The following is a 22,937-nucleotide window of genomic DNA, read 5'->3' on the forward strand; positions in this document are numbered from 1 at the left end:
AACATTTTCTAGAGTTTATTTGCAATCTGTTTCTGGTGGAGTTCTACCAGATGATCTGGTAGGGTTCTACCAGACAATGGTGAGCTACCATTAGATTTTGGAAAGAAACAGACACAGTTTTTGTGAAGGCCTCCCCTGATCTCAGGCTATCAATAATCATATCTTACCTGTATTCACAAGAGCACTGCTGTTGTAGAGAGTACCGAGATGTGGTCCAGACAGAGACAAGAAGGTGTGAAGTTTGTTGAGGTAATATTTAAATCGAGGTCTTGTGAGCACGGAACGGATTATTAAATTACCCAGTGAATGGCCAATAAAGCTGTTTAAATATAAAAACACAATTTGATGGTCATCATTTTTTTTATTCTTTCATAGAGAAAAAAAATAAAACTGCTGCCATAAAATGCTGAAGGGGCACAGGAAAAAAAATAACTAACACATTCCAAGCCTTTATTTTGGGCAATAATAGAAACACAGCTCGCCTCTATCTCCCGAGCTACACAGATTCATTAAAAATGTTTTCTCCAATTATTGTACAAATTGTTTTTGAAAGCTGGTGAAAAAAAACTATCCTCCCACTCAAATCGAAGATCATTGCTGGGTGTATTTCCCCAGCACCAAGTATTTGGAAAATATTTTGACATGTGCATATCTGAATAAATCACAACTTCAACATGTGATGGCATTCAGTGTAGTATATACATACTGAATCAACTTGTTGGGGGATTTCATAATTGGACCCCTATAAATGGGAAAAACATTACTTAACTGAATCTGAACATTTTAAATTGGAAGTGACATCTCAGATCTGCTTGGCAGTTTGACCAAAAGAAGCGATTATCAGGTTGACGTAGGCAACTGAAGATATACCTATCTACCAGGAGAACATTATGTTTAGTCGTCTGCCTCGTTAATCAAATTAAACTGAGGACTTGATGTAGCTCTAAGAATAATTATTAGTTGATCTGAGTTGCCTCCTGTCATACCTGCAAATCTGTACAAAGCATTTCTTTGTCAAGGAAACCAAAAAATGAAGCAGTTCTAGTTATGACGTAGTTAGGATTGCAGACCCCTGCAGAGGGGCAGGGATCATGGTACCCTAGGCACCAAGTTACAGGGGATATGGTAAAGATGGTAAATGGAAAAAAAGTCGTCTGTGCAATACTGATGCATTTCTGTACAGCAGGTGGCAACATTATTGTCTTTAGAAGACAAGATTTTGCTAAAGTTAAATAATCACACTGTAATATTTATGTTTGCTTTATACCCCAAGTTTCCAAACTGAGATCGTACTGGAGAACTACGCACAGTAAAACCTCTCTATCCTGTATTAACAAATGAAAGATCGTGTCTAAGTATGAAAATTCACAAAAGGAAAAAACGTCCATCAAAAACCATCATTAAAAAGATGCTGAAACAGTTTCAAGCTTCGGAACTTTCTGAAGTGCCAAATGGTATATCCATAATAGGGTACCTTCTGTTGTATGTCCTCTGCTTATACTACTTCCCTAAACATCACCATGAGAGATAGCTGACAGGACGAGACAAAGCCCAGAGTCTGAATAGAGAATAGACATTTTAATGCGTGCCTAGCATGAAAAATGGTGTGGTTCATTTGGTCATACTTTACCCAATAGTTTTTCTATGAAATAAATTGCTGCTGATTTGAGTGAAACTTCTAGTTCAAGCTTCCTGGTCACATTATGTGTACAATTTTGTTTAAAGAAAAGTAATGCATATATTGGATGATGTACTGATGTAATAACAGGTATGAGCTTTTACCAGATACTCACTAAGTTGACAGTACAATATGGCTCTGGGTTCTGATGGCACAGGGAGTGCCTTTTCATATCTCAGTACAAGAATGTAGCACACTGAGTACAATTTTGGTATTCCTTGAAGGCACGATGCTTTGCACTGACTGGATGGTGTAGAATCTCATAATTTCTCTTGACTTGTCTTGGCCTGAGCTAATCTGAGTTTATTTTGGCTGTGACAACAATTGTCTAGCAGTACGGGAACAAGTCAGGCCTAAAGCTGCTTTAGTTTCACTGCAGTTTCTAACAACAACACGTACTTGTTCTGTGGGAATTGAAACGTGCATCACCAGAATAGAATGTGGTGTGATGGAGTGCAGACAGATATATGCCTCAAGTCCCCAGCAGTCAACTAATGCACACTGCAGAAGCGTAAGTTAGGAAATAAAAACAGTCTTAAGGGTAACAGAAAAACTAAATAACTGGGAAACAATGAAAAGAAAGAACATGTGGGCAAAAATACAGCTGAAAAATAGGAGACTCAAGACCAAGGCCCCAACATAAAGCCCACGGATGCTGATGTCCTGCAGTAACCCTTTCCTCTCCATTCCGCTGAAGGAAGATGTAAACCACCAATCTTAAGACTCAGATGTGCTGGAAGGAGAGCCCAACACACAGACACTAGAAGTGTTTTGTTATATAGAACTTTTTGTGCATATAAAGAATATTTTCTTTCGCCCATAACAAGATTTTGAATGTAGAAGAGGGACAAGGGAGATTCTTCTGAGACATGGTGCTGCCCAGTCCCTTTTGCCTTATGAAATCATTATTGGTCTGGAGACTGATTTCTAATTTAATTCAGCACTCCTTGTACAGAGAACACCTTTAGTACACAGATAGATTTTAGGAAGAGATCTCACACCACTGGGGAGAGCGTGACCAGCTACAACAAAGTGCACTTTCTCTGTACTGGGACAGTCAAAATGAGGTAGGAATGCGTTGGCTATTGAAACAGAGGCTTTCTGAAGAGTGTTTTCCTGGGCATTCTGGAACATCCCTTCAAGAGTGTGCATGTAAGCGCAGCTTTCTGAAAGATTCCTCCTACAGCTACAAGGAAACAGCTGCAGGATTTGCTGATAGGCATAACTTCCTCATAAGAAAAACAAAAGTTGATGGATGGAGACTTCTGCTTTTTGTGACAGGCAAAGAGAAGTGGAAATCTTGTGAAGGAAACAACAATAACAAATGTTATTTCTTTTTTGTCATTCAAGTGACAGGCAATAAACAAACCTGAAAAAAATATATACAAACCAAAAGAGACTTCAATTCTCAGATATGCATTATGGGAAGGTAACTGGGTGGGTATGTCCATCTGACCACAGGATAAGAGAGATAGCGGTAGGTACGGAACTCCCCAGTACTGACACACACATAATCACGTAATGTTTGGGGCTCTTTTAATCACATCCAACAAAATTAGCCATATCAAATCTCAGAATACAACTACTTGTTAGAAACATGAGATTACACTTAAACACGATAGATATATTCTGTAGCTGTAGCTGGATAAGTTTTACCAAACACATGACTGCACAGAAATTTGTAGGATAACTAACAGCCACAAATGAATCAAAAAGCACTACAGATGCATTATAAGAGAATGTCTAAACAAATGTGTGAAGTCAGACTTTGACTTGCTCCTTTCATCTATCAAAAAGCCAACTCCAGCAACATAGCTGAGTTAGTAATGAAGTCTACCAACAGTGCGCTCTATGTTGAGAATATAAATGGAACAGGTATTCCCTGAGAATAATTGAAAAAGGGAAGAGGAATGCATATACTGCACTCTAAATTAAGATGTAGAACACGCTTTCTAGTAGATGGAACAATAAAAAAAATAAAAAGTAAGACGAAATATTTTTCTTACGCGGCTGCCCTTTAATGCTGCAGGTTAGGCTGAACTTTCCTACAGGAATGACAATCTAGACAATATGCCATACATACTTGGTGAAGGGACTAAAATCAGTCAAAAAGCTCACCTTGTCTAGGAATAGCACTTTGATGGCTTCCTTCTACATGCTCAGAAAATTATGTTTTACTACAGAGCACCACCCCGCAGGATCTCTAAGGCAGTACAGGGCAGCAGATCCTGAAACGTAATGCATGACCCACTCTGTGCCACAGCCACTACCACCAGGATCAAGTCAGCTTGCTTACTTGGGTTTTATTTCCCTCTCTCCTCCTTTTCCCTGTTCCTCCCCGGCCATGAAGTTCTCTTTCCTTTCTCTTTTGTGGCCACTTCCGAGCATCACAGTTCGAGACAACACAGGACTCTACTATTAAGTTTATTTCTATAGACAGTATAGAACGGATATTACCTGATTTTTGAAAGGGTTAGATTATAAATCTGTATATACTGTATAATTTCATCTAAAAGGCGATCTGTCATGGAATCAAAATCAGCAAAGGTATCATTCTGTAAGATAAAAGAAATATAAAACAGTAAGTGTGGTTTCCAATACAGCAATATGCATTCTGCAGGCTGAATTCTTATTCCCCAGAGTTCTGATCAACGAAACACAAATAAAAGCAAACAAACACTAAAAGAATACAAACACTACAGCTTGGGATTCTCATTTCTTCAATTTTTTTTCCTGTAACATGGAACAAAGTGATAAACATTTCATCGCGACGCTCCTTTCTTCTCACGCACCGAAACAAATCTTATCAACATGACACAGTCAGCTTCATTTCTAAGGCTTCCCCTGCATGGAATCTTATCTGCAGCAAAACTGAAAACCAAACTTTGAAAACTAAATCAAGCTGCCCAGGAAATAGAAATACGAGAGAATTACTGCTACAGCAGAAAGTCTATGTAAGTATTGTTTATACAAAACAACAGCAAAACCTCTAATCCTAATTCCCAGCCGATTCTCTGCAATGATTAACACTAGGAAACTTAAACAGAGGTAGGCAATGGGTGCCTAAAACTTCTCAATGAAAGTTCCAAAGGATCTGTGCTATAGTCTGTAGTATTCGACATACTGATAAATGGTCTGCAAAAGGGAAGAAAGCGAGTAATGAGATGTCAGAATTTGCAAACAAAACAAGATATCCAGGATAACCAGTTCTACAACTGACCAGAACTTCAGAAGAACCTGACGTTACTGCAGGACTGGGTGATAAAAAGGCAAGAAATGCAAAACAATGTTACATAGGGAAAAGCAGCTTCATGTATACATGCAAACAATAAATCATGTGCAATATAATAATTTACACAAGGAAAGTCAGGCAGGCATTAGAAAATACCAATATGGCATTTTGTAATTTCATGGTGCACAAGCATCACCAGTGCCCTTATATGGTTCTGACCAACCTATTTTAAAGGACAGGAAGTTAGAAAATGGGCAGAGGCAGATTACACGAATGTCTAGAAATTGTTCCACACGTGCCTGAGAAATACTGCATGAACTGGGTCTTCAGCTGCCTCCTGAAGAGGGAGAAATTCTACTCGTTCATAAAATATTTGATTAAATGAAGCAAAAAATTGTGAATGCTTACTGACTAGTTTTGGTTTTTGTCTTTTCCAAAAAGAAACACCAAAATGCTTAAATGTCGCTGTTTGCAACTGGATTATTCATGTATATGAAGAGTAGAAAGAATCTCAGCTCTTTGCTGTGGAAACTCAAAGTAAAAACACTAAAAAAAGAATCAGCCAACAGTAAGGAGAAAAATCCACCAGTAGCTGTCAGGCTCAGTGTCTCAGTGGAATTCCTAAATCCCAGAACTACGGACTGTCAAAAATACTATGACTGCAGAAAAGAAAGGATGGCTCAGGGCCTGCCCAGCCTGCTCTCAAAGCATCTGAGCAGCACCAGAAACACACCGCTGCTCTAACTGAGCCTACCCTCTGACTCACTGCAGACACTCTGTTCTAATGCTTCTCTGAACTACATTTAATAGAATATGTAACAAGCCAAAAACCATGTGAAAATTGGACTTCCATGCTTTTCCAAGGTTACCTCCACAGAAATCGAAGACAACGCTAATTCAGTGTCAATTCGGTGTCACAATCAAGGTCTTGCAGCACACTGACAAAAGATCAGTTCCTGTAAAATTCTTGCCATGCAAGTTTCTACCATTACTACTTCAACTACTTCAAGGTATTTTATCTACCATTCTTACTTTACTGATAGTGCTGAGAACGTAGCAGAGATGGGTACACACAACAAAATGGCAGCAACAAATATTACTCCTTACATATATATATACATATCCTTCATTATTTTACTAAGTTTTGTAATCACTTTAATGTAAACCACAGAGCAAATTACAGATGCTATGAGAATACAATAAAATATATAAAACATGATAAACTGTAAAACAATAGTGCTAATAGATAAACATGTCTGAAAGCATACAGTGTTCACTGCATTACAGTAATTCTTCTGTTGCTGGCAAATACCTGATTTCTTTCGGACATAAGGAAGTCTATTCTCCCTCCAGGCAGCCCCAGCTCAATGTAAGTCTTCACTAATCTTAGATCTGCACTGTTACCTAAAGAGGAAAAACAATCAACAGTTAGATCCCGCAAAGGGAACTCGCAGTAAAAAGCGTTTAGAGCACTGAAATGAACGTATGGCACAACTTTATATTTAAACACAGCTAATAATATTCTCAGCGCTAATTAAAATTCAGTGAGACTCGGGAAGATAAATTTTCCAATGTCAAATGCAATGACAAAACAGTCTATAAAAATGGCATTCAATTACAGACATCATTTTAAAACAGCAAGGAAGTCATGTGAACATTAAATTCCTGAAAACCTAATTAACTTCGATAAAAGTCAATTTAAGAACTCAAAGCTAGCTTAAAAGATTTCAGTGAAGCAGGGAGGGGTAAGGGCAAGTTGTAAAGCTTCTCATAGGGTAAAAAGGCAAACTGGGCCATCAGCAGATAAAGATACCTTCAGATGGGCATACAAAACAAAGGTTGCTTAAGATTTTCCTATACCAATGATCACACATATCTCTGGGATAAGGATACTCTTTCTGCCTTAAAGAAAAACAAACCCACAAACAAAACAGCCCTCATTAAGAGGAAATAATCTGTAAGAACATCCTGTTTGGGAAGAAAAATCTATCTATAGGGATTGTTCTAGGGCTTCAAATACATGCTTATTAATAACAGTTCTTATGCCCAAGTTATTTTTTGTGTCAACTATATGCTATAGCACAAATATTTACACTAGGAAGAAGTGTTTCTGAGTTTGGTTTTAGAACAATGGATACTTTCTGTCCAAAGTCAGAAGGAAAAGCCATTCTATTTTTATTATTATTATTATTTTTAATTAGGAATTTGGAAAACTAATAAGGCAGCTGTGCAGCTTCAGTCCAGCCCAACTGTCTATCTGTTGCTCTTCTGGGTTTTCTTGCTTTGTTATTTAAGAAGGTTTTCAATATGAGACAAATAAGTTGGTGGCAGAATGATGTGAAATAACCTAACCAGAGCAGACATTATTTCTTGGTGTGTGCATATATTTTGAACTAAAAGCAGGTGAATGTATTCAAGCTTGAATGCAACCAGAGGAAGGCAGCAAAGCTGGTAAAAGGTCTTGAAGGCAAGTCCTAAGAAGAGAGGCCAAGGACACCTGAGTAGACGCTGGAAAAAAGGAGACTAAGAAGTGACACCTCATTGCTCTTTAAAACATCCTGAAGAGAGCAAATGGAGAATGGGGTGCCGACCTCTTTTCCCTGGTATTAAATGATGGTATGACATGGAATAGCACAAACCTGCATCGGGGAGGTTTAGACTGAACATTAGGAGACATTTCTTAACAACAAGGGTCAAACACTGGTATGAGCTTCCTGGAGAGGTGACTGATGCATGTCAGTGTTCAATTCTATGCTGCTCTATTCTACTCTACTTAAATTTTCCTATTGTCTTTCATTTAGCAGGGGATATTTTCATTCTTAATACTGAAGAGTCTCTGCTCTTGAGATATTCAGAATCCCACTGGGCAGCCTGTGCTGAGCAGCAGAATTCAACTAGATAGTCTCCAGAGGTCCCTTCTGATTCCATGATCTAACCTTTTAAAACTCCATACACACCTGACTGCATTTTACATGTAACATTTTTTTTCATAACAACATGCACACTTTTTATTCTCCTTGACAGTGCAACATCACAGATTCTAAACAAATCTGTTCTGTTACTATCTGCTCTCTTACTGTGGTATGGACAAATACCTAAATGACATAAAAACCTGAAGATATAACTGATGTGAATTATGGCATAAACTGGCTTTATGCAGAAGAAATATTTACTCGAGACAAACATTATATACAATTCTTAATTCAAGTGATTTTCTGGAACACACCATTCACATAACAGTACAATGTCAGATTCCCATCTTCCTCAGGTGAACCTGTTCCAGAAGTGCTCAGTTCACAGTACAAAAGCTAAACCTAACTGGTAACCTGAACTGTTATCTCACTCAGTGTCATATTTCCCAGCATACCATCTAGGCCATGGACGCAGACTATAAGATGTATTCCTTCTTCTGAACAGTCATCCTCTTCCATACTGAAGTAAGGTACTGAAGAGGCCAGTTTGAAAACATCACTGTACATAAATCCAGGAAGTTTAAGTTGCTTCAGTTCTTCCTTAGCCTGGAGGAAACTGGAAAGAAACAATATTTATGATAAAGAAACATTCATTATTACAAGACAAATTTAAGGTCTCCTAGGACAGTGTTTTTTACTGACTTTTTGCTTTTGTCTTTACATGACTGACAGGAACAGGAATTTTTCATCAAATCACTATCTTCACAAAATAAGACAGTTGCTCAAAATATGTTTTCATTTCAGACTTTCTACAGTCCCTTGTCCTCTATAACAAAACCCACACCCCAGGTTTGACTCATCTGCCCTTTGAAAATCTCTACAGTATTTCTGAAGACACTGAATTTCTGGTTTTGTTCTGGTCTTAACTAAGTGACAGCTTTGTTTAAATGCAACATTACTGGAATTATAACCTGATCTAAAGTCGAGGTAAAGATTTCCAATGAGTTTTTGTAATTCTTGCCAAACTTAAAACCTATTTCATAGATCAGCAGAGGGCAGGAGTCAGTAACATCTCTGCTCACCACAAAATCTTTCTAATTGGCTGAGTAAGTGGTGTTCAGAAGAAAACTGGATCCAGACCTCTGATCTCTTACCTACTACAGGTTTGCATCATAGTTTCTAATAGCTGAGTTGCACATATGCTAGGAGCTCCTTGCACTCTTCCTTTCTATCCCTTCCCATAGTTTCTTTAGACACGACCTTCCTACATAGTTAATTGTCTACCAGTTTTGCCTGAAATATTTCAAGTAGTCTTGCTTTGAGCAAAAAGCTTCATGTTTTTTTTCCCCTCCCTATACTGTTCTGCATGATCCCTCCCAGTGTCACTTTGCAACCTGTCCACTTCCACTGGCTCGTTTTCCTCCCATTCTAATTTACATCCACTGGTTTCCCAACTTTTTCTTTAGCTCATTCATCACTAACGGGCAGGACACCACTGCGGTCAGTTTACCCCACCCTCCGCAGCAGAGTTTACTTAGTTTGTACTGTAGGAATGCTTAATGACTGAGATGTACCAAAGTCAGTTCTCTAAGACTTTCTTGCCCTCTGGGATCAGTGACCCAGCAGTCCATGAGACTTGCTTTCCCCAAGACCAAGCACCAAATTTTACTCTGCATTGCCCTTTTCTTTTGGAATGCCATAAATGGTCTTTGCTTTTCATCCTTCCTAGTTCATCTCAGTACCCACTCACTGTTATTTCAAAGCTGTTTTCTGTCCTCTCACTTCTCATCTCTGCCACAATCGCTAGAACCTTCCTTCTGTATTCAAATGCTGACCACATCTGCTCTTTACCTACCTTCCAACCTTGCTTCATTGTGACAGCAACGTTTTACTTCCAATACATCACACTACTGTTTCCCATGCTCTGGTAGGAGCCGGGGTTATCAGTGAAACTGTTATGTTTTCATTTGGGAATCCCGACACTGCTCTAAATTTGGGCTTCCTGGTATCCCAACTGTAGTGTAATTACAGCTCTTTAGTCTCCAACATGTTACACTTCATTAAGATCAAAAAATAGGGCTATGCTGTCAAATAGCTTTCCAATGAATTAGAATGCACAATAACTTACAGATGGGTTTTCTTGCTTTAATGTTTTTAAACTTGAAGCATATTTTGCTATGCTTGCTGTTTTAACTGCTTCCATTTCATTAAACACCATTAGAACATCGCTTCTGGGTCAAATGCTTATTTTTTAAAAAAAGAACTTATTCAAGGAACAGAATATGTGCATTTTGCTTGAAGTTTGTTAAACCACATGAAATTATGATGTAGCTGATTTAAGGAATTCTGTGCTAACACGTTTTTATCTGAATATCTAAAATGTGATGCTACTTGAATGTGCAGAATCCACAGGCTTGGGGGCTCTGTGAAGCCTAACCAGGTTTCTTTTCCCTCTTTATACTATATTAACAGCATTTCCAGAAGCAAAATAAACTGTTTTAAAACAATCACTTACGCTAGCATTTGAGGCTTTGGGGAGCTTTCATACCAGGAAACAGGTGAAGCTGAGCTGTAGGATGTGCTGCCCGGCTGCTGTGTAATTGCATCAGATTTGTTCCTTGAAGAACAGATAACATTGCAAGGAGAGTCTCTCAAAGAAGAAGGAAAAGACAGACAACCAGGAGTACAGACAGGAGGAACAGTCATTCCATCACGCAGATGCCCACTATCAATCCTTTCGGACCTCAGGGCTCTTTCTTCTGCTAAGCCAGGATCTTGGCCAGCACCAGAAGCTCCATCTAATATACCATAGTCTGTTTCTTCATAATACCCGTTTTCAATCATTTCTTGATCCTCCTCTTCTTCATCATCTTGTTGGGAAGAGCAAATAATTTGTTTTTCATATGTTTCTTTTTGAGGGCTAACGGGATTGCTGTTGTCCATAGGCCAAATATCTGAAATATCTGTGCTACTTCGAGAGCCAAAATAGTTCTCTACAAGCCCCTGCTTTACTATATCAGTACTACTGACTGGAGAAGGATTATCTGTACCAGTGTCACTTCTAGCTGCTGACAGTTCTTCCACCGCCTCCTTCGGTTCTAAAGGCTCATTATATTTTCCTTCATTTGGTTTTTCAACCTCAAACCCTGCATTTAGAGATGAAGAACCTGAAAGAACAGATGGCTCACCCATGCAAGTAATTGCTAAATGCAATTTAGCTGCGTCTTCTGTAGTGTTATGACATCTTTCCAGGACCCGAGAGTCCGTACAGGTTGTGCCAAGGTCTGCCTGTGGGCTGTTACTTTTCACATCAGATGATGTAACTTCATCTGAAACAACTAAGTGTAAAAGTTCTTTTGTTCCTGAGAGCGAGGAATGTACAGACAGAGTTTCTTTATCTGAATGCCCTGAAAACACAACACAACGTTGCTGCAAATTTGTATTTGATTTTTTACTGTCATCACATTTTGGCAAGTCAATTGCTCCGAGATCCAGTACAGTTTTACTGTCACTTAGCTGGCATTCAGGTACTATAGTTATCTTTGAATTTTCATCAGGTGACAGTTCATCATCATCTGAAGGCAGAGAATTTATGGATGTCAAGGATGATTGTATTTCACTTACAGCACTGGTACTCTCAGTACAATGGCTTTCCAATGCATTTTTTATAGCACAGTCTGGTTTCAATAAAAGCTGAGGAAATAATCTCTCAGCATTGCATGCACTTTGCCCTTGAGCATTTTCAAAAACCTGGTCAGGGTTGGGGAGAGTTGCAAAAGAACTCGGTTCACTTTCTATGCCTGAATCTGAAAACCTAGAAGAGGCGTACGTCACGTTAACGTCCGGTAATTTAACGACGTCTCCGCTTACAGAAAGTTGACTTTCTTTTGCAGATAAACTAGGCGGATTACTTTTTATTTTTGTTAAGACATCACTGGTGTGTTGGAAGTTTTTCTCATGGACATCTTCCCTTTCAAGCTCTGGTTCTCCTGAATGCAACTTATTTCCGGATTCTGAAGCTTGAAAGTTGGATGTCTGAAGATTCTCTCCTTGCACTCCATCTTGTGGAAACTCTGCCCACGATCCAATACGAACAGTTACTTTCTCCCCTTCATAGGGATTCTTACTACTTGGTTTGACCTCAATTGTCCTAACTCCCAAGGAAGCTGGCTGACCTCCATGACAACCTTCAAGTGTATCTCTAGGTTGTAGAGCACTATCTGCTTGTTCGGTTCCAGGGCCTGCCTGGGAGATAGTCAGTCTACCAAAAATAGCCACATTTTCACTGTGCACGGGGCTACCCTGACTTGGTTGAACACCTTCAATCTTAGCAGTCTTTTCATCAGTCCCTGATGACAAACACAAAAATTCTCTTTGACTTACTTGCCTGGTGCAGGTCTTTGTATCACAAGAAAATCCACTTACTGCAGGGTCCAGCCCTTCATTAGTATTGCATGAAGGCCTGCCTTCTGGGCTTTTAGAGGCATCTTCCAGTGCTGCATTTTTCAAACATTTGTAGCCTACTAAGACCACAGAGTCCTTAGAGTTCTGTTTCACAACTTTTTTTGTATTTTCAGGTTTCATTGTTTTCATGAGCTTAGTAACCTTAACTTTGGGTTTATTTGCATCTTCATTTTTCCCTTTCAAAGACTTTGTTAGCATCCTTTCATTTTCTGAATGCCAAAGGCTGGAAGCACCTGCAGGTCTTGTTTTCAATTCCGGGCTAGTAAATCCAGCTACAAAACCTTCTTCAGCTTCAAATTTATCCAGTTTGTTGGACTCTGACCTTGGAAGATTCTGAACTACCAGCCAGGGTACGTCAACGTCTTTTATCAAAAAAAGGGAGAAAAAAAAACGATTGTTTAAAAGGTTATGCAAGTAACTGAAGCTACAAAACACTAGTAACTATACAACTTTACACATCCTCACAACTTCAATCTCAAGATTACCTAGCAAACAAATGAATTCCTTCAAAGCCAACAAGAAATGTCAAGAAAAAATATCTAGTTATTACATCATTTTTGCTCTTTTCTTCAGAAAGAGAACTGCACTGTGAGGTGTTTTTACCTTCAGTAACTGAATCTAAATACCGATCTTCAAAGATTATAGGCAAGGAGTTTGTATCTCCGTCTAGTTCACTGCATTCAATAGGAAGGGGTGGAAGAGAACTGCAGAAGGAAGTGTTTTTGATAGCTGTACACATCTGTAGGTGGCTCTGAGCACTGAAAAAATAAAGGTAGTTGTACATTAAAAAACAGAACGACTTATTTTTATGCTAACAGAAATTAGCAGTAATTTAATTCCCTTTAGTAGATGTTTTTTCCACTAATTAGTTATTCAATAGAAAAATTATTCCACTACTCAATTGAATTGCACTATGTTCTTCATTTTAAAACTTCAGATCTCTAGAACACTGTGTTTCTCTTGAACTTATGTAAGTATTTTTGTAAGATGGTATTTCTATACAACATTAGCCACAGAATAATAGTACTATGTGCTACGGATTTGGCACTTTGAAATGCTACTCACTGTAGTTCTTGATAGGCAAGGGCAGCTTGCCGAGGATGCTCAAGACAGAAGAATGCTTCTGCAAATCTACGCACCTGCAAGATCCAAATACAGTTAGAGCTAAATTTTGTATTACATAAAAGTTCTGAAAATCCACCAATATCCCAATAGTGCAGTATTATTAATTTGTATGATTTATATATATATGTATAATTTTTTAATGTTTTTTTTGCTTGTTTTTTAACATCCAGTTTGGGCAGGTGAGGGAAGAGGAAGCCAAAGACAAGACTTGCAAGTAAAAGGAGAATTTTAACTTGTGCAGTAGATGACTGAAGGGAAATGTATTAGACTCGATGACTGCTGAAAATCTGATAACCAAAAACTGAATCATTTGATTCAGGCCCACCTGAAATAAAAACACATAAAAATACCATGAGAAATTTCAGTGAAAGGAAATGACTGGTTGATGGGCACTTCTGAATGTGCCTGAGAATCACCTTCAGAATCACATTCTCAAGTATTCCAAATGTTTCATGAATACTCTCAACCCTCCAACATAACTGCTGTGCAAAAAATCTACTGTTTGTTAAGACTTCGGCTACGACTGATAAATAATTGTATGCTAAATACATGTGCTGATTCTAAGTGCTGTATTCAAGACATAATTGTATATCTGAAGTTAACAACCATGAGACATTAAAACGGTATTTTATAACACATGGAACTTTGTTTTTTACCATCAAGTATGCAGAGATAAAATAGTGTGAATTCTACAGATGTCACCCATCTCCAGTATTATATTAAAACATTACTTCAATGTGAACGCATTTGTTTAGAGCTTTTGTTTTTGCAACTGCCAATTACGTGCATCAAAACGTGCAGTTCAATGCAGTGTGCCAGTATGCTTTGTTTGTCGTGGTATGACAGACAAGAAGCAAAATAAATATAGAACAGAAAAACTGCTGTGGAATAAACACTGAGCACCCACACAGTGGTGTGTAGCACTCCTAAGATGCTGGTTCTCAGTTCTCCTATTTCAAGACTCATCAAAATGAAAGAAATTATTCTGGAATAACGTGCTCAGACCTACCAGAAGATGTCACTATGAAACAAAGATCTAAAGTGAACCTGTAGAGTACAAACTTTGTGTAATACAAAATAACCTCCTATAAGCAGCTTTTTCAATAGAACAAAATGCGAAAGCCTTGCCAGTGGGACTACTGTAGTTGATGAACATTCTAGCACAACTACATATATCCTGATGTTTTATGAAACATTCAAGATCTGGTATAGCACTTTACAGAGATGTACGTGATTACTAAGTATTTAAAATATTCAATTTCCTTATGACCTTATGTTCTAAGAATGCTACAGCAGAACTGCCTATTTTGTAAGCACCTATGCAAAGAGGGTGAAAATGAATTGACCAAACACAAATGACAGGCATTTTAGGGGGACACTTAATAACAGCATCTAAACCAGTCAGATGGATGAGTCCCTGAGGCGTTCATTTCTCTCAGATTAATATAAAACCGTCCCAGGGAAAACTTGTCTGTTAAAAGTATAGTCTATAAACACCGAGAGAAGAAAAGGTAAATTTAAAAGAGCTTTAGCATCTGGTAGAGACCAGAAGAAAGCATCAGTTTCCAAAATACAGAGATTATTTATAAGGACAAAATTTTGTATAGTGCAGAAATTTCAGAAATGGCTCAAATTTATCATCTCTTTTTATCTTAAAGCTTTACTGAAGTTGTGGATTGCTGACTCCTGCTCTATTGCCACGTGGGAAGTCCAGTGGCACTGGGTCTACTTACGTATATTTTAATTGTGCGTATTTGCAAAGTATTCACAAAAGCTCTTCTCAACTTGGAGAACAGGGAACCATTGAGGTATCTGCAAATTAGTTCTTGTAAAGTTAAGTACCATCATATTGTTGGCTCAGTTAAAATTTCCTTCTCAATGCTGTATTATTCAGCTTGTGCCAGACAGCAAACTTAGAGACAACCTGCTTGCTCTTTGCTATCAGGCCCTAAATAAAAAGGTAAGTTTAAGATTACCCGTGTCCTGCTTTTTAAGTCCTTGATGTTTCGATAGATACCGAGGTATCCAGTAACAGCACAACTCAGAAAGCAACAGCAATTAGTGACTTCTTTCCAAAATAAAATTAGCTTTATTATATTTTTACATATTTGCATTATTTTTTACTAAAAATATTTTGTGCTTGTTATAACACGGGTGAGCTCTGAGCTCAAGACAGAAAACTCACAAAATTTATACTTAATGTTGCCCAGTAACAAGCTGTATAGATGGCTACTCGTGAATCTTCAGCACATGAATCTTCAGGCAGACTCATGCCCCCAGAAAACAAAATTTCCTACAGCTTTTATTAAAGAAAAAAAAAAAACAGATTTTTTCACATTAAAGAAGAAAGAATTGTACATAACATTGAAAAACATAGTGATAGACACCAGAAAAAGTGGGCTTAGAAGCATTCTGTTGTGTCTTTGTCTTTAAAGAAGGGAGGAAGGGTACTTCAGGTTTTGTGAAAACTGGAAAACAACCCCAAAATACTCTAAATATACACAGTATTTCAGTCCGTGTACTCTTATTAATTACTTTGATGAAAGGCTGGACATGAGCCAGCAGTGTTAACTTGCAGCCTGGAAGGCCAACTGCATCCTGGGCTGCACCAAAAGAAGGGTGGCCAGCACGGAGAGAGAGGTGTGGGTTAAGTGAAACAGTTTTCTCATTTCATAGCTTCCACTGCAGTTGAAAGATTCTAGAATTGATTTTAAAAGTATGGAAAGGCTAGTAAGATTCAGAGATGCCCAGTAAATAGATCATACCTCCCTACTGCTAACATTTCCATTGCAACAAACAAATCTTGCACTTTCTCAAAAAGTCCTCTTAATGTACAGAATAGATTATCTCCACAGTCACGGTTCCCTCATTAATAATATGATTTTTAATCCTTCACTAAAATCACAGTCCACATATTCTTCATTATCAATGTCCCATTCAAAACTGAAAGGTGTCTGAAGGTTTTTTGATGTAAACAACAGAAATGTTGGTTAGATAAATCAAACCTCTGCAAACTAAAACCTTAAAACAGACCTTATTTTTGATCATGACAGTACTGTTAGTACGTACTCTCATTAACTAGATCTACTGACAAGCTCTCTGCAAATTACTTTACAAGAACTCCCAAATAAACTTTGAAATGACTTCTTAGATGCGTGTGAAAAATGTATGGATTATGATGTCAGATGGTAAAGATGTAAAGCTGGCTGAAGATCAGGCTGTATGTTTGGGGAGCATGGGTGGTGAGTAGTGTTGTTTATTTGTTTTAATGAATCTTACTCTCTGAAAAAAATTAACTGTTACATTTCTTCAAATCTGTGACCACAAAAGAGGAGAGGGAAAGATTTATTTAGTAGAATACAAGGGGAAAGGTTTAGTTAATATGAGAAAATATTTCACTATGTGCTGCAGACAGCGTGCAGCAAGTGCATATACACACACACACATCAACAGATGCACCGTGTGTAGTTACTCACCACGACGTATCTATTTTTATACATATGCACACATACATGCCGGATCATTTCCAATCTGACTTTCTTTTTAAACAATTCCAATTCACAACCCTTTCAGAGCCTATAAATGCTATACATTTTCAATTCAGAATAAAAATATATCTCAATTTATGATGTAAACAAGCAGTCTAACTGCAGTAGAGATGGAAAAGGGGCGAGCACCAGGCACAGCTCCCACAGAAAAATACTTAATTCTACAAAAATACATCTCCCACAGTCTGCAAATTACCTTCTGAACTGTGTTTCATATTCGGAAATTCAACAAATTGGTTTGTAAACAAAACCAAAGTACTTTATGTTCCAAGAATAAATGCTAGCAAGACAATACACAAACTACCAAATGGAACACAGCAGCTCCCTTTATGATCCAACTAACCTACCCAGATAAAACTAGAAAAATTAGAATTTGTATTTTCATTTTGATGTGCATTTCCATTACAATGTGTCCCACTAAGAGTACGAACAAGCTCTTTTATAACATCACAGTTAATACTTACCCTTAATGTGTGATGTTCCTGTGCTAGCAATGCTGTGACCTCCTCTTGTAAGGTAATGACCTCTAGAAATTGCCCCCAGAGAGCCATCAGAAGTGAGCAAAGCTGAGCAAGATTCATATTTATAAGTTCTGCCAGTTCATCAGGATTTTCCATTTTCTGAAGTTTGAAAAAGAGATTTACATTATTATCAGATCACAGTGAACAGAAAAAAAATTAAATGTGTATTGCATCTTTGTAAGAATTTTAATTTTAAAAATAACTTCCAAGTAAGAATTGTTTTCTCTAAGTGTTAGAAATGAAATGAGTCGTGTTACAATGCAAACACGCTGTTTTATGTTGCTTTAAATGTTATCCAAATGTCTTTTAGAATTAGGACTTCTGATCTTAAATTGAAGCAATAATTCCATTAATAACAATGAGTTGCAACTGCTGTATTTTTTAACATATGAAAGTAGAGTGTGCTTGAAACGAATAGGAATCTCAGTTAGAAAGCAGGAAATTGATACTGATATGTAAGTCCAAACCTGATGCAACCTTGAAGAATTAAATGAAGACATTTTCATTTTAGAATATCAACAACTGGCAATAATGTTTATATGTCATCATATACCTACATACACTTTACGCATGCTCAGGAATCAATGTTCTGGTGTAGGTTTCCAAGAACCAGGCCACAAAAATTCAGCACACAGCAAGTTTTTCTTTCTTAAAAGCACACTGTAATCCCACCATACAGCTCCATACCAGGCAAGTGTAAATTTTAAGGCTTCTCTTCCCCACCATTTTAGGAAAACGTTTTTCAGAAACTCAGTGGAGACACATAAGACATTGAGGCAAAGAGTTAGAAAGTACAGACAGTAAAGGATCAAACTTCAGCACTATTAAAGAGGAAGCAGAAAAGAGGATTGTGAATACTGAAACAACTTGGTAGGCAGGGTAAGAAAGAAGAGGAAGAACTTTTGAAGAGAACTGCATAAAAGAATGGAAAGGAGAAAGAGGAAAAAATATAAACATAGCTTAGCAAGCTAAGGGAAAAACAAATCAAAAAATAATCCTAACTATTGGAAGAATACACAGAAGCTGCGTAAGTGTAAAAAGAAACAAACACAAAAAACCACCCAGAAAAAGCTCAACAAAAAACCTCACAGCTCTCCAGTTTATGAAGATTACCAGCTGCTCACAGAGAGCAAACTGTATTGGCTTTGTCTCCAGTACAAGTGACGTTTTCTCAACAGCAGTGTCACATTTCCTTGAAATCGTTCTACTAGTATAGAAATGAAAAGTAACTCAGCTACAAAATCTGCACAGTTGGCCCACTCAGCAACAAAGCATGGAAAATCTTTAAAAAAAAGGTTCTCAAACTTCTGCTTTAAACTCATCTGTGATAAGGAAACCGTCTGTTCAGCTGAGGCTAATTCTGACTGCTGTACATGAAAGAGCTGAGCAGACAAAACTAAGCTATCTAAGTGGACAGCATTTCATTGAGAATATATGGAAAAGAGAGGGAGACAGCATCAGGATAGCTCCTTCCAGAAGAAGGGAGGAGCTGGAGAATCCGCTTTTGTACAAGTTCCTACTACTCAAACTTAGAAGTTTTGTTATTTGACAAGTTCAAAAATAAGAGGTTCAACTAATGAATGCAGATAATTCGAAATGTGATTTTAATGCAAGCAATCCATCTTTCTAAAATCCTCGCTTTCATGATCTACGAAAGTTACATGGCTACAAGACAGCACCAGATCAGTAGGGAAGTTTGTGTGTCAGCTGAGCAATTTCTCTGTGAAAGAGGAACAGCTGAAATAAATGTTGGCAAAAAACCAAACATGTTGTTATCACTGAAACGTTTTATTCCCGAGTAACAGATGAAATCAGCACACTCTTACTTTCACAGTGACTTCACTTATTTAATGAACGAGAAGTATTACCTTTACTTCTTCACACAGTTCTGAAAGACGAACTTCTACATCGATGTTTTCTGGAAAGATGACAGTATGTATTTATGAAAAATTGCAGAGGAGAGACATTTATCTCACAAAATAAAAACCATTAAAAAGAAAAGAGGCTATCTAATAAGACTTCACACCATATTAATTTCTACAATGAGCTTCAAATCAAGTATATTATAAACTCTTACTGAAATAATTTCGTGCTTATTACTGATATTGAGGACAGAATGTGATTAATAAAAAATGGTTTGCAAGTATGTATTGTGAACGTTTCTCATGAGACCTTGGCAAGGATACCAATTTCTCATTCCAAGTTGCTCTTGCAAACACGGTAACTTAGGTTATACAGTTTGCATATCATCCTCTTAGAACTGCTCAGCTATTCAGCAGCAAGGTCATCATTCACAATAGAGGTAGCACAACTGATCTTCCACCTCAGATTTTCCAGGCATTCTTTACGTAAGCACCATTTCCCTATGGGTATATTATTTACTTGATTTGTAAGCCAAATGAATAAAAATAGATTCTTTGGTTGTCTGAGGATTTACAGCTTGGTCAAATAATTTAATTAATTTTTTTCTCAATAGCTCAACGTTAAGAGGAACACAGTCTTGCATGTTATTGCAGCTTGAACTCAATCAGAACCTCAAATGACATATAAATAAAGAATACAGATGTACTCCTTTATGTACGATATTCTTTCTTATTAATCATTCCAATTCTAGTCAACCAGATTTCATCAATTAAATAGTAAATTTGTACCATGATTTGATTTCTTTCTACATGCGAGGTACCAGTAACAAGGGAATGATTTATAAATCTTGTATTACTTATAACAAATATTTAAATTAATTGTTAGTATTTCTGGTTTTAAGGAAAACCCACCATTTTATTTGAAAATGTAAACCAACAAAACACGCCTGCAAACTCACATTAATAAATCTAGGATGTGGACAGTGATCATAAGTTTATCAACAGCAATATCATGTTGACTCATCTTCAGTTGATACCTTGTAGATCTGTAAGTACTTATTGACTTTCACATCACTGCCATACATTATACATACTTATGTTTAAAAACAATGACAAATTAATTCACGAAACTCCCAGTTCTGTGAAAATATACTTCTTACAGAAATGCAGGAAGTTCTCAGAAGCAAGTTCAGAAATAGTTTGGAAAGAAACTAATTACACCTGTTAACTAGACACCAATTGATAATTATTCTGAAAATATATGAAAACAGTTTATAGACAAGTTATATACTTATTTTGGGGTGTATTTGTCACTAATGGAAAAAGATACCTGATTCACTGTGAAACACATACTGAATATTCATCCTGTTTGTCACACTGAGACTGAGGACAAGTTTGAAACAACATTTAAAACTAATGTCTTACTAATCATTCCAATTCTAGCCAACCTAATCTAATCAATTAAATAATTCTGTACTGGGATTTGATTTCCTTCTACATGTGAGGTACCAGTACCAAGGGAAACAAAAAAAGCACCGACGTAATGAAATTAACTGTTAACATTTGATAGCAGTGTTGTTTATCCAGTAAATACCTGATGAATTTTGGCTGTCTCAGCTAAAATTGTTTTGTTTTGTTCCTTTTTGTAAACAAAACCAAAATGTGCTTATATATGATTAACATTAATATATATGAGACTGAACTGCTGGTTCATTCTTTCCCCATTGCAAAGTGCCTTGCGCTTAAACAGCACAGTACTTTGCACAACATCAAACCACTCTCCAAGGAGGGTTGGTGATTTAGACAAGGACAAATGCACCCTAAGCTATGAGAATGTAATGATTTAAATAAAACTATCATTTTTTGCTGTTTTTTATTTATGACAACTGCCTGAACTCCTCAATTACTTTTTAAAATTAAAGCAGAATAACACTAAACTAAGTAAGTGTAGAATTTCATTTTCTATACTCAGCCTAGAAATAAGTAGTTCCAATTCTGCAGACTTCATTGGAGTTTAACATACTCTTATTATGTCTGAATAGTGAAATAGCATTCCTGTTTAGAGAAGAATATAGTATTCTATGTTATTAATAAAAATCTGAGGGATTAAATCACCTGCTTTGAAAACATACCTAGGTAGGCGTCTCTCTGGGTTCGTGGAAATTTTCTTCTGAGAAGGCGTTCATAAAGGACCTGCATGCTGGCCTTGGCTAGTTATAGGGATTGCACACACATGACTAGTTACTACACTCCTTCTTTCATCTGTGACTTATTATTTGCCTTAAAGTTAGTAAAAAAAAGCTTATGGCTAGCCTAGCAATTAGTGCAGTTAGAGAGATACATGGAAGTATATAATTTTGATATAGTTTATAGATTAGATATCACTCATGATAGACATTACACTCTTTTATTTCCTGATACCAACAATATGTAACAGCTCAATTACAGTAACTGAGTTCAACAGAAGATTGTGCATGCTTCTGCAAAATCACTGTGTTTTTTTCTTTAAATTGCATGGCAAAGCAACAGCAAAGCAAGCAGAACAAAACAAAATTGAGGTTACAATTTAATTTGAAACAAAAAAACAGACAACTTGAGATTTAAATAGAAGGAGAGATTGTCTTCCATCTCATAGGTAAAATCACCAAAAGGCAGTTCATTGACTTCAAAAATTAAAAAGAAATCTAAGCGATTTTTTGTACTTCATGATAAAGTCCAGAGAGCTTCAATTGTTTTGTAGAAGGTACCACAGAAACGTGGCTTTTTCCTTTCTTAATTTATTTTTATTTGTAACTGTTGATGGAGTTTAGAGAAATTAGTGTTAATGATAAGCAATGGTTATTTTGCATGAGCAAAGGGTGAGTAATTACAGCATTATTAGTTGGTTTTGTTATATCAATATCCCCAATCAAAGTATATACAAAATAACTGGAATAAATGAAGAAAAAGAATTCAGAAATAAGAAAATAATTATGGCAGAAACTTTTTAAAAAAAACAACAAACCACAACAAAACAAACAGCACAGGAAACAAACCATCAGCAGAATCAGTTCAATATATATTAAATGTAAATACTTTTCTCTTAATGTATCTATTTAGAATATTTCTTTTCAAGGCTGCACTTCCCTAAGCCAAGTTACCCACAGAAATGAGTAAAGTTCTGAACTAAGTACTGCTGAAGCTTATGAGAATCTTTGTTGTAACATACAGCAAGGAGTGAAAGATACCTCCTGACAGTGCAATTCAACTGCCAGCTTCTCTCCGTCACATCTATTTGCAAGTGTTTTAGGGGAATTTAAGGTCCTCTCTGAATCATTTAAATACCAAGACAAAGTCTAAGCCTATTCTTACAGTAACAATAATAATGCCAACAGATTCTACTTGGCAAAGAGTACATTTTGTCCTTACAAGGTAGACTACGAGTTGAGTCATTCATTTAATAGGGCGTTTCCCTCCATATCAAGATTAAGATAACCACCACAGAACTACCCTATGTAGTGTTTTTGCTTCTATAAAGAAAAAGCCTCAGGTTCTGGTATTTTTCTATGCATAAATTTGTAATGCATTTGTCTTGTTTTTCCTTCTTTAATTATTA

The 22,937-nt window shown here is 36.9% G+C and overlaps 1 protein-coding gene across 5 annotated transcripts in view; it reads right to left on the reverse strand.

Annotated features, from left to right (window-relative positions):
- FAM135A (family with sequence similarity 135 member A) overlaps positions 1-22,937 on the reverse strand; it is a 67,667-nt gene that overhangs the window by 6,754 nt on the left and 37,976 nt on the right. For 4 of the 5 annotated variants that reach the window (XM_015859078.2, XM_015859080.2, XM_015859079.2 and 1 more), the window contains 10 exons: positions 21,475-21,552; positions 19,349-19,398; positions 17,424-17,579; positions 13,352-13,425; positions 12,890-13,044; positions 10,338-12,648; positions 8,278-8,438; positions 6,223-6,314; positions 4,136-4,233; positions 168-319 (listed from right to left, as the gene is read on the reverse strand). In XM_015859078.2, the coding sequence (XP_015714564.1) occupies positions 168-319; positions 4,136-4,233; positions 6,223-6,314; positions 8,278-8,438; positions 10,338-12,648; positions 12,890-13,044; positions 13,352-13,425; positions 17,424-17,579; positions 19,349-19,398; positions 21,475-21,552 (3,327 nt within the window). The remainder of the gene's footprint in view (positions 1-167; positions 320-4,135; positions 4,234-6,222; positions 6,315-8,277; positions 8,439-10,337; positions 12,649-12,889; positions 13,045-13,351; positions 13,426-17,423; positions 17,580-19,348; positions 19,399-21,474; positions 21,553-22,937) is intronic. The other variant, XM_015859082.2, reaches the window with a different exon arrangement.

Source organism: Coturnix japonica, chromosome 3 (assembly GCF_001577835.2).
Source record: "Coturnix japonica isolate 7356 chromosome 3, Coturnix japonica 2.1, whole genome shotgun sequence".
Classification (NCBI taxonomy): domain Eukaryota; kingdom Metazoa; phylum Chordata; class Aves; order Galliformes; family Phasianidae; genus Coturnix; species Coturnix japonica.